We start from the raw sequence: 13,951 nt of genomic DNA, 5'->3' as shown, positions 1-13,951 counted from the left end.
TTTTCAAGTCTCTTACCTCTTAAAACTGATTTCTGGTGTGGATTCATTCCATGCAGACATTTATGAGCAACATCTATGTCAAGCACTGGATTAAAGACCTTGGGGATACAGAGATGACCGACAGCATTTCTGCCTTTAAGTGATCACAGTTTACATTTACACAAACACACATACATGGATAATATATGTATTCATATCATTTATCTGTTTATTTTTAACATTATTACTTAAATATAGCACCTCGAATATTAAACCATACCTTTATCACTAGAGAATTCATGAATGTTTAGAAATAGAGAAAATTATCACTTCCTCAGTCATTTTGGGAAATGAGTATTAGTTTGAGCATTAACTCAAGCCTTTTGTAAAGTTTTATTTTTTTTTAGTGCAGTTTTAGATTCATAGCAAACTTGAGGGAAATGGATATACCTTATGTTTTAAACTTCCATGAAATATTTCCTAAAGAGGATGATTATTTAACTGTACCCTACCATGAGGATCTAGGCTGTTTGCAGTGTTCACCCTTACAAATAATGATGCAGTCTTGATATAGGCCCCTTTGTGCTCAGATGTGGGCCTTTAGGAGAGGTGCCTAGAAGTGAAATTATTTGACTGAAGCATGTGCTTATTTAAAAGATAAAAGATGTAGTCTAACTATCCTTCAGAAGCTGTGTGTTCCCATCAACAGTGTGTCAGAGTCTGTCTCCTTAAGCTCTTTTCAGCATTGGACGTTATGAGTTTCCCAGTTTTGCCAGTCCCATGCATCAGTAATGCCTAAAGCGGCTCCTGAATGGAGTCTCATGGTTTTTGTTTGTTTTTTTAAAAAAGCTTATTTTAATTCTCTGTTTCCTGATTACTATAAGAATGAGTTGTCTTTTGTATGTTTCAAACATATTTTTATACCTATATAAACTTTCACTGCATGGACGTGTGTTGTATATATCTTTTTTTTATACATAATAATAGGCAAATGGTTTTGAGATATATTTCAAGCTAATATAAGGTTTAAAACACAGTTCCTTACTGTAAAGAGGAAGATGATATGCTTGTTTTTGGGTAGTAACAGGAAACTATTGGTAGCAGGTGTTTTAAGCCTGATGACAGGTGTTTAATGCCATTTGGAGAGAAATTCTTGGGAAGGGTTTTAAATTAACCAAGTATGGAAACATATATCCATATACTCACTTGGATGAATTGTGTGTCTTGGGTCACTTTCTTTGCCTGCCTTCTTACAAATCACTTTTCATTGTCTCTAACTGGAAGTGCTTTCTAAAAATTCCTTGTCCTATTTTCTGACAATGTAAAATCTTCTCTGGTAAGTCAGGTTTTGGAGATTAATAATAAATCCTTACTATAGAAAGAAATGAAGATTTTTCCAGGAACCTTTCTAATGGAAAATAGGTTTGAGTATAAAATTGATCCTGTCTATGCCTTTTAGGGTCTTACAGCTAAAATTTCATCCTTAAAATGTAAATAGTTATGTGAAAAGAAAACAGTTTTAAAAATTTATAGTGTGATATCATTATCTTTCATTTTCTCCCTCTCTTAAAAGATTTTCACAGGCTTTGAATTCTACTAATAGCCAACCAAATTATGATTAAAAAGTTAGAATATGCATATTCTTTACATGATACTACAGTGTCTTCTTTTCTAAAACAATACTATCTTTACTGAAAAGAATGTGACACATTTTTCAAATATAATTTTAGTATCTCTTAACTAGGTAACATACTTATTTCTATATTTGAGATAGATCTCTAAAATATTAACAGTGGAGGGGTACATAGAGATCATTAAGTCCAGCTCTCTCATTCTCATTTTACAAAGACTACTGAAGCCAAGTTATTACTAAACTTACCCAGATTGTTTAACCAGTTAGTACAAGAATGAAAACCATAACTAGGACTTAGGGCCCCCATTTTGTTCTTCCATTAATGAGTGCCGTGTGCTATAGCATTATCTTTTTTAAGGTCTCGGCATGTGCCGAGCTCTCTGACACTATTTTACAGGATTCCATTTCATTTTTATAGGAAACCTAAGAGGGGAGTTAATCTGTTTTACTGAAAAGGAAATTAAAATCAGGGAGTTTGCAGTAACTTGCCCAGCATCCACAGAGCCCGTAAGTAGAGGTGCTGGGAGTTAAACTCAGATCTGCCAAATTCCAAAGTTCATCACAATCAGTACCTCTTTTGTATTTGATTTATGGAGAACGTGGAAAAAGGAAAAAGCATCTCTTGTTAAGTTTTATGAAAAATATGAAATGTCTCATTCCATACTTCATGGAGAATTTTTTAATAAGTTATTTTGATTAAAGAAAGATGTTTCTGACTTTCTTCCTAAACTTGTTTCTTTTAGGTGTCTCGTCATGAGCGTCGAATTTCTCAGATTCAGCAGTTGAACCAGATGCCTTTGTATCCAACTGAGAAGATCATATGGGATGAAAATATTGTCCCAACTGAATACTATTCTGGGGAAGGTATGGTAATGAAGTACAGCATTCAGATGTAACATGAAAGTTAGTGTAGAAGTCATCATATCTACCTGAACATACTTCTATTTGCTATCTCAGTCAGTTCAGTTCAGTCTCTCAGTTGAGTCCGACTCTTCTCTACCCCATGGACTGCAGCACTCCAGGCCTCCCTGTCCATTGCCATCTCCCAGAGTTTACTCAAATGCATGTCCATTGAGTCGGTGATGCCATCCAACCATCTCATCCTCTGTCGTCCCCTTCTCCTGCCTTCAATTTTTCCCAGCATCAGGGTCTTTTCAAATGAGTCAGTTCTTCACATTAGATGACCAAAGTATTGGAGTTTCAGCTTCAGCATCAGTCCTTCCAATGAATATTCAGGACTGATTTCCTTTAGGATGGACTGGTTGGAACTCCTTGCAGTCCAAGGGACCCTCAAGAGTCTTATCCAACACCACAGTTCAAAAGCATCAACTCTTTGGTGCTCTGCTTTCTTTATAGTCCAACTCTCACATCCATACAAGACTACTGGAAAAACCATAGCTTTGACTAGACAGACCTTTATTGGCAAAGTAATGTCTCTGCATTTTAATATGCTGTCTTGGTTGGTCATAATTTTTTTTCCAAAGAACAAGCATCTTTTAATTTCGGGGCTGCAGTCACCATCTGGAGTGATTTTGGAGCTCAAACGAATAAAGTCTGTCACTGTTTCCATTGTTTCCCCAGCTATTTGCCATAAAGTGACAGAACCAGATGCCACGATCTTCGTTTTCTGAATGTTGAGTTTTAAGCCAACTTTTTGGCTCTCCTCTTTCACTTTCATCAAGAGGTTCTTTAGTACTTTTTCGCTTTCTGCCATAAGGGTGGTGTCATCTACATATCTGAGGTTATTGATATGTCTCCCAGCAATCTTGATTCCAACTTGTGCTTCATCCAGCCCAGCATTTCTCATGATGTACTCTTCATACATTAGGGTAATTTTCTGGTACCCTCAAGTGCAACTGTAGAAGCTAGAAACTATTCAGTGTTTTGAATGCTTAGCATTAAGAATTTATTAAACTTAAGCATTCCCTAATGAATAGTGGTGTGTGTGTGTGTGTGTGTGTGTGTGTGCATCATGCTGTATAAAATGTGCCCATAAAGCTGTGTTTTAAGGAGACCGAATAATGCTATAAGTGTAACTTTAGTTATGTCACTGTAAATGTATTTTGGGGTTCTTTTTTGACCTTTTGATGTAAGTGCTGAGTGCTTGGTTATTTATTATACAAGGTAAATAGTGTTACATGAGGGTAATGGAAAAAATTGTATTCATTAATATTGTCAGAGAAGGAAAGGAATTCCAGGAATAACATAAAGTCAATGCCTTATCCTTAAAGTCTATCAGAAAGGCAAAGGTTCAGAACACAGTGGTGATCACTGAAGATAGAGTTGTGTAATATAATATGCTAATTCAGTTTCCTTGGTAAATTTGGTCATGGGCTGTGTTTATGGTAGCATTATTTCCTTTGAGATTTGCCAAATGTAAATTAGGTGGTAAGGAAAGAATTTTTTAGACCACTTGTGTCAGTTCTTCTAAGTATCTTTAAATACTGTTTAGAAGTACTGTTTGCATATGAGTCAGAGATGTACAGACTACATATATTAATGAAATTCATCCTTATTCCCAATCTTAATATATGGCATTCATTAACTTGGTTTCAGTTTCTGTATGGAAACAAAAATAAGACCTTTTCAAATATGCTCTATTTTAAATATTATTAAATTAGGTTCTTAACAAATTTGTGGTGCCTTTATAAAGGCACCACAAATTTGTTAAGAACCTAATTTAATAGTGTTAAAAAAAAGAAAAATTCAATATGTATGTTATTTTCCTTTTCAGGTTGTCTTGCTCTTCCCAAGTTGAATTTGCAGTTCTTGACCCTTCACGATTACCTCCTAAGGAACTTCAATCTCTTCCGCTTAGAATCAACTTATGAAATTAGGCAAGACATCGAGGATAGTGTCAGCAGAATGAAGCCATGGTTAGTAAATTGGTTCCACTTGCAACAAAGAGATGCAAACAGTGGCTGACATACTTCTGTCAGAAACCTCACACATGTATTTGGAAATAATACATCTGGTGAAGATGCACTTTAAAATATGAAATATTTATTCTTTGAGAAATTATTTAATGTGAATTAGATATATCCAAAATACTAAAATAGAAAATATGTTTCTGTGTACTTGGGAGTGAGACTGAGGGAAAGGGAGGAGAGATCACTGCTCTGGGAGGTGGGGTGGGAGTGGGAGTAAGTCAGGCGATAGTAAAAGGGTAAAGAGGGGAGGGGACGGGCTGGCCAGCAGGCGTGTACTAGGCAGGGCAGTTTAAGTCCTGGAAGAAGCTTATGATAAAGGGGTATTCTGTTACCCCAACTGCTCTTGCGGCTGTCACCACTAGTCTCGGTCAGCCTCTCTAAAGGACCTGGCAGGAGATGAGGGGCATAGCTGAACATTGCACAGAGCAGACTGTTGGAAAATCTTCCCTGGCCCTCCCTCCATAGGTTGCCTTGAAGAGACGGAATCGTCAGCCCTCACTTTTAGGGCCTGTTGAGTAGGTTCCATTATTTGAGGAACTTTTCTGGCCCAAACGCAACTTCCCACCTGCTAGCTTACATCTGGAACTCCTTTAGCTAGGAAAAGCCTTTCATTCTGTTATAGGCAGTTCTGCATTATAAGATTTGTGATGGTTAGTTTTGCTTTTCAGACATGACTGACTTTGGGTAAATGCCCTTCATTCACTGTTTCATTTGAAGTATGAAATTGTTACCGGCAATAAGTTACATATCACAAATGACTGAAAACGAGTAAAAGAATTCTATAAAATGAATTTTTCATCACATGAGTGTCATCCCATGCAGACATATATATATATAATTATACTGCATTCTTTGTGAAAAGCTTAATGTGTTTTAAATGTGAACTGATTCAGGTATCTTCCAGGCTTCTCTCCTGACTAATTACAGAGAGCTGCATGGACACTGTGATTATGATCCTTTTTTTTTTATTTCCATATTTTATTTCATACACAGCTCTATTTTTTAATTAATCATTATGTGGAAAGTTATTCTGGGTGAGATTGTAAAACACAGCATAAAGTATTTTTGACTTAATAATCAGTTGAGTCAGTGGGCAGGCCAGCACTGTGAGATTTGTATACTCTCTGGCTGATCATCTCTGCCCACAGCTTTGCTGAAATCACTGCCCATTGTTTGGACCCCGGGGGAGTGCTTGATCAGAAAGCTGCCTTACAATTTATGGTTACCTTACACTTATATGTTCAGATTCTGGACCAAATTTTGATCATTTTGCAAAGTAGGGACTTTATAGCTAGCAGTTCATCAAGTAGAATGCACTTATACTTTACTTAAATGCCAAATAAAGCCATAAATACTTACAGTTCTTATGGTTTATTAATAAAGTAATTTTTTTAGCTTACATTATTTTCTATGAGTAGAACATATGTCTTTTTGGAGATAACTTCTGATAATAAGTTTTTCTAAATTTTTAAAAATTTATTTTTCTGCCCATCATTGAAAACTGTTAAAAATAATGAGATCTAAAAGGGTGGGTCTTCTTTCTGTTTCATGTCTTGAAGGAGGAAAAGTAGTAGAGGCATTGTTACTCATTACACAGTTCTAATCATACTTTCAGGCTATGAGCAGTATAAGAGGATGTGCTTATGAGGGTCAGAAATCTATGCTTTTAATACCTCGTGTTGCAGGTAGATTTTATAAAGAGGGAAGGAATTGGAGAGAGTAGACTAGTGGTTGCTTAGGAGTAGGAACAGGATTGACTAAAGTGGATGAGGGGGATCTTTTAAAGCATGATGAAAATATTCTGTAATTGGATTGTGGTGATGAATGAACAACTTTATAAATCTACTGAAAATTACGGAATTACACATTTACAATGAATGAATTTTATGGTCTATCAACTATATTAAAGTTGTAAAGAATGGAGAAGGTGATAGAAAATTATTACAGAAGCTTTTATGCTCAAGGTAATGCCTTTTTAAGGGGCTTCCTTGGTGGCTCAGATGGTAAAGAATCTGCTTGAAATGCAGGAGACCCAGGTTCAGTTCCTGAGTCTGGAAGATCCCCTGGAGAAGGGAATGGCAATCCACTCCGATATTCTTGCCTAGAGAATTCCACAGACAGGAGCCTGGAGGGCGAGTCCATGAGATCGCCAAGTCGAACATGCCTGAACAACTAACACACACACACACACATTGCCTTTTAGAAACTGTTTCAGTACTAACCAAGTCTTTGGAATAGCAAACTTTATTTTTAATTAGTTTCACTCTTTAATGTCATGTAGTTTTACAATTTTTTGTTATTTACAAAAGCCTTAGGATATTGATTTTCTTTATCTTGGTAAGCATGTGATTTTAGGTAGTACTTTCCAATATTGGAGTGTTGCTGCAGTTTTTAATATTACACATTTCCCAAATACGCTATTTAATGTAAAAGCTAAAGCACTAGTATAAGAAGCAATAATGAGTATTTGCATGTTAGTGGTTCTCGTTATTAGACCTACCTTGATTACTCCCGTTCATGGCAATATCTTTTCAATATCTTAAATATTGTCCCCTAAAGAAAGCATTTGCGTAGATATCATTTGCTTATCTTTAGTTTTTTTAAGTCTAATTTGTTCTAAAACATTTTTGAAACAACTTTTAGAAATATTCCCTGATGGCTCAGATGGTAAAGAATCTGCCTGCAGTGCAGGAGACCTGGGTTTAATCCCTGGATCAGGAAGATCGCTTAGAGAAGGAAATGGCTACCCATTTCAGTACTCTTGCCTGGAGAATTCCACGGACAGAGGAGCCTGGCAGACTACAGTCCATAGGCTCACAAAGAGTTGGATACAACTGAGCAACTATCTGAAGAGGGAGAAAGGGCAAAAATATAAAACTGAATGCTGGATAATTTTATTCTTTGACAAAATGGCTCAGCTCTTACATATATAAATTATATGTTTTTCTTTAGTTTAGGAATAAGATTTCCATATTATTGTTAGGACTTAAATACTAGCTAAACATGTGTATTTAGTTACCAGTTTAACTTGTCTAAAAGTTGAGCAAAGTTATGTTTTATGTGAGTAATCGTCTGCTCCTGCTCTTTAGGCAATCAGAGTATGGCGGTGTGGTGTTTGGTGGTTGGGCACGAATGGCCCAACCCATTGTGGCATTCACCGTGGTTGAAGTTGCCAAACCCAACATAGGTGAGAACTGGCCAACCCGAGTCCGTGCGGACGTTACCATCAATCTGAACGTCAGAGATCACATCAAAGATGAGTGGGAAGGTAATTTTGTATTTCAAGAAGTGGTTACCTTTTGTCTTTTACTTTATAGACTTTTGCTTACAGCATTAACAAAAACACATATACTAAATATTGCCCTTTTAAGTGTACTAAATTTTATCTTTAAAAAGTTTGGCTTAAAAAATGACAATTGATTTATAATTATTACTAGTAAAAACCAAGGATCATACAGAATAATAATTAAATACCTTAATACTTTACTAAAAAGCATAAAATAGCATGTATATCAGAGTGTTTTTAAAATTGCAGTTGGCAGAGCTGAGAGGAGAGCATTTTACATGTTAAAATGTGTCAGAAATGGCTCGTAAATGGATTTAAATTGGCACTTTTCTCTTCCCAGCTGCCTATGACAGCTCTTACTACCTTGTTAGGAGAAACGGGCGCTGGCGGGCTTTATTTCCTTCTACCTTTGTGGCGTGCCAGAAGGAAGGCATGGTCCCTTAACGGATCAGTTTTCAGAAATTACTGCTCTCAATATAGCTGTTTATAACCTCAGGGACTGTATGATACATTCATTAAATAATTTTGAAGGAATCCAGTAACAAAGCTGGCCAGATGTTTAACAAATGGCCACTGTAGTGGGTAGCGTTTGTGACAGATTGTTTTTACGACTCCTGTATCCCTTAAAACTGTTCCAGTCTGGCATATTATACGTCTAAAATAATGTATACTTTCGTTATTGCTGAATTGTGAGAGAGGCATTCAGTTGCTGAGGAAGGTCTTAACGTTGACTGCTCCTTAGAGCTTGAGGAGGTATTAAGTAAATACTGTTTGACATAGTGGGTAATGAACTGAAGTAACTTATTGGCCACCCCTAGAAGTTCTAGTGATGCCTGGAAATAAAACTTGGGGAGAAGCAAAGACCCTTTGTAGAGATATATAGACAAGCTGTCTTTATGATGTTAAGGGGGGAAAGAGGTTCTTTACCCCAAACCCCTTGGGAACTCCTTACTTCCATTACTTTGGAGACAGCTAATCAGAAGCCCATCAAGTCATCTTATTTTTTTATTTTAATGGACCTCTGGCAGATGAGAAATACAATGGATAAATTTTGATGGGCAAGATAGGAAACAATAGGGTATCGTGGGATGAGAGATTTATTTGGGGCAGTGGTCCCCAGTCTTTTTGACACCAGAGACAGGTTTCGTGGAAGACAGTTTTCCATGAATGGGAGTAGGGGAATGGTTTTGGGATGATTCAAATGCACAACATTTATTGTGTACTTTATTTCTATTATTATTACACTTTGATATATAGTGAAATAATTATATGACTCAGCATAATGCAGAATCAGATCATCAGGCATTAGATTGTCATAAGGAGCATGCACCATAGTGAGGTTCACGCTCCTACGAGAGTCTAATGCTGATCTGGCAGGAGGCGCAGCTCAGGTGGTATGTGTCTGTGGCCTGGAAGTTGGGACCCAGTCAGGGGCATGGTGGGTAGAAGAGTATTTTCTGGGAAGCCAGAGCCAAAATGCAGGCCCTTTATTGGTTCCAGATAGAGCAGCAAGATAAAAAATGAGAGAGAAGTTCTATAAACAGTAATGAGCATTGTCCTGTAAAAAACAAAAGTTTTGCGGAAATGAAACTAAATACTATAAAAGATCGTTGTCTCTTCAAGAAAGTATGAAGCTCAAGTCATTATCTTCTCCATTACCCCATTTAAAATTATAGAAACAGAATTAATGAAACTGAAATATCTAGAAGACAGAGCCAGGATGGAGTAAATGCAAATGGTTGAAAGAGTTGAGATTATTGTAATACAAGTATTTTTAATGTGGACTGAGACATCCCACAGTATCCCTCTGTGATGCCAAAAAGTGACATTGGTAGGGACAAAATTACTTCTCAGGCCCAATTCTTTGACTGTAAGACTTGGAGGTTTCAATGAGTTGTGTGCATCAGAAGCTATATAGGCAGTGCCACTCACATGGTAGATCATTTCCCCTTCATTTTCATTGTTCTCCTGCTTTATTGCCTAGAATTTGTTGGGAAATAAGCAATCAAATCATTATTATGAGTCAGTTATTATTTCTAGCACACTTGAACCATATTCCATATTGAAACCACCAGAATGGTGCTAATACTAGCCACACTCACATTTACTGATTTGATTGAGTTGTTTATCTTGTTACCAAGGTTATAAGTAAGCAAAATGTTCAAATTTGCATTCATACTATACAATAACTAACCAAAAATGAATGAGAAAAAATGATATATAACATTACATGCTGTGTGGTCTAAATAAAAATCCCTCATCTTCCAGTATGTCTGCTTTTAATAGAGCTGGGAATCTTACTTAATCCACTATTTGAGCTAATGAATGGGAAACTACGGACTTTGGCACAAGTATCCTGTTTCTTGACATTTGCTTATGAAAATTTCAGTATTTGCCAACTGAAGCAACGTCTATTTGGCTGTCTCCTCAAGATGCTGTCTGTAAACAATGTTTTCGTGCCTTGATGAATTATTCTAGAGTTGACCTGTTCTGGTGAAATGCAGTTAGGCTATTGTTGAAATGACACTGATGGATAGTTTAAACTGATGTTAGAAACCTGCTAAATATGATACAGATGCCAGCCATATTTTTGGTTACTTATTAAGAATGTTAAAAATAAGAAAGATGACAAGCATCTAATTTTGGAGTTGTAACATGATCTAGAGGATTTATTCAGTAATGTATATATGGCATAAATTTCCTTATTTTAATATAAAGAGAAATTTTTATTTAATTATTGCTTCAAACATTGAGTATTAAAGGTATAGGAAATCTATAATTGTATTACAAAGTAAATATAATCATTGATCATCTCTGATGTTTTAAATATTTTTTATATCTTTTCCAAAGATAAAAGGAAGAGAATTTACCAATGGAAGACAGAAAGCAGCAGCATTCTAATAAGTGAAAATGTGTTTTATGTTTTACTAGGCCTTCGGAAGCATGATGTATGCTTTTTAATTACCGTGCGTCCCACAAAACCTTATGGTACCAAGTTTGACCGAAGAAGACCTTTTATTGAGCAGGTTGGCCTAGTTTATGTCAGAGGCTGTGAAATCCAGGGCATGCTAGATGATAAAGGGCGTGTCATTGAAGACGGTATGATGATCTTTATTTTTGAAAGACTGTGTACATAATGAAAAATTTCTTTGCCTTTTTGTGTACTAGGTAATGTTTTAGTTGTTTTATATACTAAATCAGCACAAAGGATTATATATATAGAAGTGTGTAGGGTACCTACCACCCAGTTTTAGAGATAAATAATATGGTTTCTGGACTTCTGTATTATATTTTGGACAGGCTGTTTTGAAATTGCCTATATTTAAAACTCTTCCTTTTATGATACTTTATTGCTTTTAAAAACATCTTAATACCTCCTACAGTTGTTCCCTGATATATCTTCCTAATTTCTCCTTTTTAAGTTTCACTGATCTGATTCATGATAGCAGTGGCTCATAAATGGAAACCAAACTCCTGTGATTTAAAATGCATGGTGGTATCTATGATGTCATATAACTGGCGTAGGGAAGGGATGGTCAGCTATTAATGTTTGATGGGTGGGGCCAGGAATGTTAAGTACCTCAGCAGAACTGTCTTCTAAAAGGATTTATCTTGCCCAAGATGCCAGCATAACCCTATTTAGAAGCATCTCCTTGGGGCTTCCTTGGTGGCCTGCAGGGGAGAAAACCCAGGTTCAATCACTGGGTCAGGAAGATCCCCTGGAGAAGGAAATGGCAACCCACTCCCGTATTCTTGCCTGCAAGAGGAGCCTTGTGGGCTACAGTCCATGGGGTCGCAAGACGAGTTGGACACAACTGAACAACTAACATAGCACACACACACAGAAGGAGCTATGAGTAACTGACACAAGTAAAGCTCTTTGATTTGTAAGGCGCCTCTTCCAGTTGAGGGCGTACACAAATAGCTGCAGTTCATGGCATTATACCATAAACATCACACGATTGTTCTGGGAAGAAATAGTAACAATTTAGAGAAGGGAGAAAATCTTTTCAGCTTGGAATTGGAAATGGATGAGTGAAAGTCATTCTAGTTGGAGGAATGGCTTGCAGTTAAGTCTGAATAGTTTACTCATCATTTCTAGAAAGGGAATACTGCTAACTTACTTTGATATTTGAAACATATATATTTCATTTAACAAACTTTAAAAAAATGTCTAGGACCTGAACCCAGACCCAGTCTTAGAGGAGAATCAAGGACTTTTAGAGTGTTTTTGGATCCAAATCAGTATCAACAAGATATGACCAATACTATACAAAATGGAGCAGAAGATGTGTATGAAACTTTCAATGTAATAATGAGAAGAAAACCAAAGGAAAATAACTTTAAGGTAATTTCTGGGCTATACAATTAAAAGTACTGTATCTTCATTTGAATAACTTTTAAGGCATAACTACATAGATACTAGGTTTAAAAAGATTTAAAATAGTGATCACTGCTTTTGTTTTGATTTTAAACAAATCTCTTAAATTCTTAACTTATAGATTAAATATAAAATATATTTATTTGCTAAATCTTACTTTGTCTTTTGATGAGACTAAGAGAATTTTAGGTTTAAAGATTAGTTCAAGAAAATAAGATAAGTGTGATTAACATACACTATCTTGTTATTTCATTATCTTGTTGGATGTATAGCATTTATAATATAAAAATGCCTGGTTTTGTTATTCTTTGAAATTAATTGCCTAACCTGATTTTCGTATGTTGCATAGATCACTTTGTTGAAATAATTATTGGAAAGTCTTAAGAATCTGCCTTGGCTTCTAGTAATTACTTTTGACAATGTATATATTAACTATTATGGGGACCTCTTATTGTAGTCCTAATTCTTTAATTCTGAAATTTAGACATTTCATTTTTATCATTGTTCATTTATTTTAATTTCTTATCTCTAGCAGTGCTAATTTTAGTATTTCTAAATTGTGGTGTGTTTCACAATCAAGGCATACATTAATGTGCTTCTGGTTGTATATGTCTCAGTAATGAGGAACTATGGGCTATAAGGTGGAGGAAACTGCAGTAATTTCTAAGAGGAAACATTTTTTTCAAGGGTTTGTTCTGTAATGTTTTCTTGCTATTGTGTAGACCTGATCAGATTTTCATCCTACTCAACAGAAGTCAAGTGATAAACTCATCTATGACATTCTGTCTAAATGATCTCCTAATGGATAAACTGTTCTTGCTAAGTTTGGTCTTTTGTTTAACTCAGTGTATGGTATCAGCTGGAAATATAGCTGTTGATTCAGTCTAGCCAAGCACCTGTCGGCAGAAAATAGCTTCTTGCCTTGAAACACTTGGGAATTCTGGATTAGTGCAGCCAGCTCTACATTCCACTGAAGTGCAAATGTTTGAGATGTCTTCCTTACAATTCAGTTTTTGTCGTCTTACTGACAGGCTGTGCTGGAGACTATCCGGAACCTGATGAATACTGATTGTGTGGTACCTGACTGGCTGCATGACATCATTTTAGGTTATGGGGATCCAAGTAGTGCACATTATTCCAAAATGCCCAATCAGATTGCCACCCTTGATTTCAATGATACATTTCTCTCCATTGAACACTTAAAAGCCAGCTTTCCTGGTCATAATGTTAAAGTAACTGTGGATGACCCAGCTCTACAGATACCCCCTTTCAGGTAAAGTCAAAACTGGATATACTCCTTTCCAAGCTTTCTGTAGTCATTCTGAATGAGGCCATCAGGACTGTAGCTAAAGTAAGTTTTAAGTATCATATCTAGATTTTGTTTGGTAGTTTTCACCTTCCCCATAAAATCACTGGGATAAATTTATTTTATTAGACTCTATTTCTAATTCTTTGTGTAGTAGCTATTTTAAGACCACAGTAAAAGTAGCCTTTGTCTTACAAGGAATCAGTTTGAAGAGTATTATATAGATATATTTGTGGCCTTTGACTGAAGAAATAAGTCCTAATTAATATAAAGAGCCACGTGATTTTGAACTCTTGCTTTTTAGGGAAAAATTCTTCTTTTAACCCTATTTGCTTTCACAATTTTAAATATTAATAGTATTGTTATACTCAAAATTAAAGGAGCTTTGGATTAGTTTTAGTAAAAAAAAGGAACAGAGTACCTGAAGTACTGAATG

At 35.9% G+C, this 13,951-nt stretch overlaps 1 protein-coding gene across 1 annotated transcript in view; it reads left to right on the top strand.

Moving 5' to 3' along the window:
• Positions 1-13,951, top strand: part of AQR (aquarius intron-binding spliceosomal factor) — an 81,299-nt gene that overhangs the window by 32,878 nt on the left and 34,470 nt on the right. Inside the window, 6 exon segments of the mRNA NM_001098091.1 lie at positions 2,356-2,476; positions 4,347-4,488; positions 7,632-7,810; positions 10,760-10,927; positions 12,007-12,176; positions 13,241-13,482. Of these exon segments, the coding sequence (NP_001091560.1) occupies positions 2,356-2,476; positions 4,347-4,488; positions 7,632-7,810; positions 10,760-10,927; positions 12,007-12,176; positions 13,241-13,482 (1,022 nt within the window).

This window comes from Bos taurus, chromosome 10 (genome assembly GCF_002263795.3).
Source record: "Bos taurus isolate L1 Dominette 01449 registration number 42190680 breed Hereford chromosome 10, ARS-UCD2.0, whole genome shotgun sequence".
NCBI lineage: Eukaryota > Metazoa > Chordata > Mammalia > Artiodactyla > Bovidae > Bos > Bos taurus.
The sequence above is the reverse complement of the archived record's forward strand: the minus strand, read 5'-3'. Positions and strand labels throughout refer to the sequence as shown.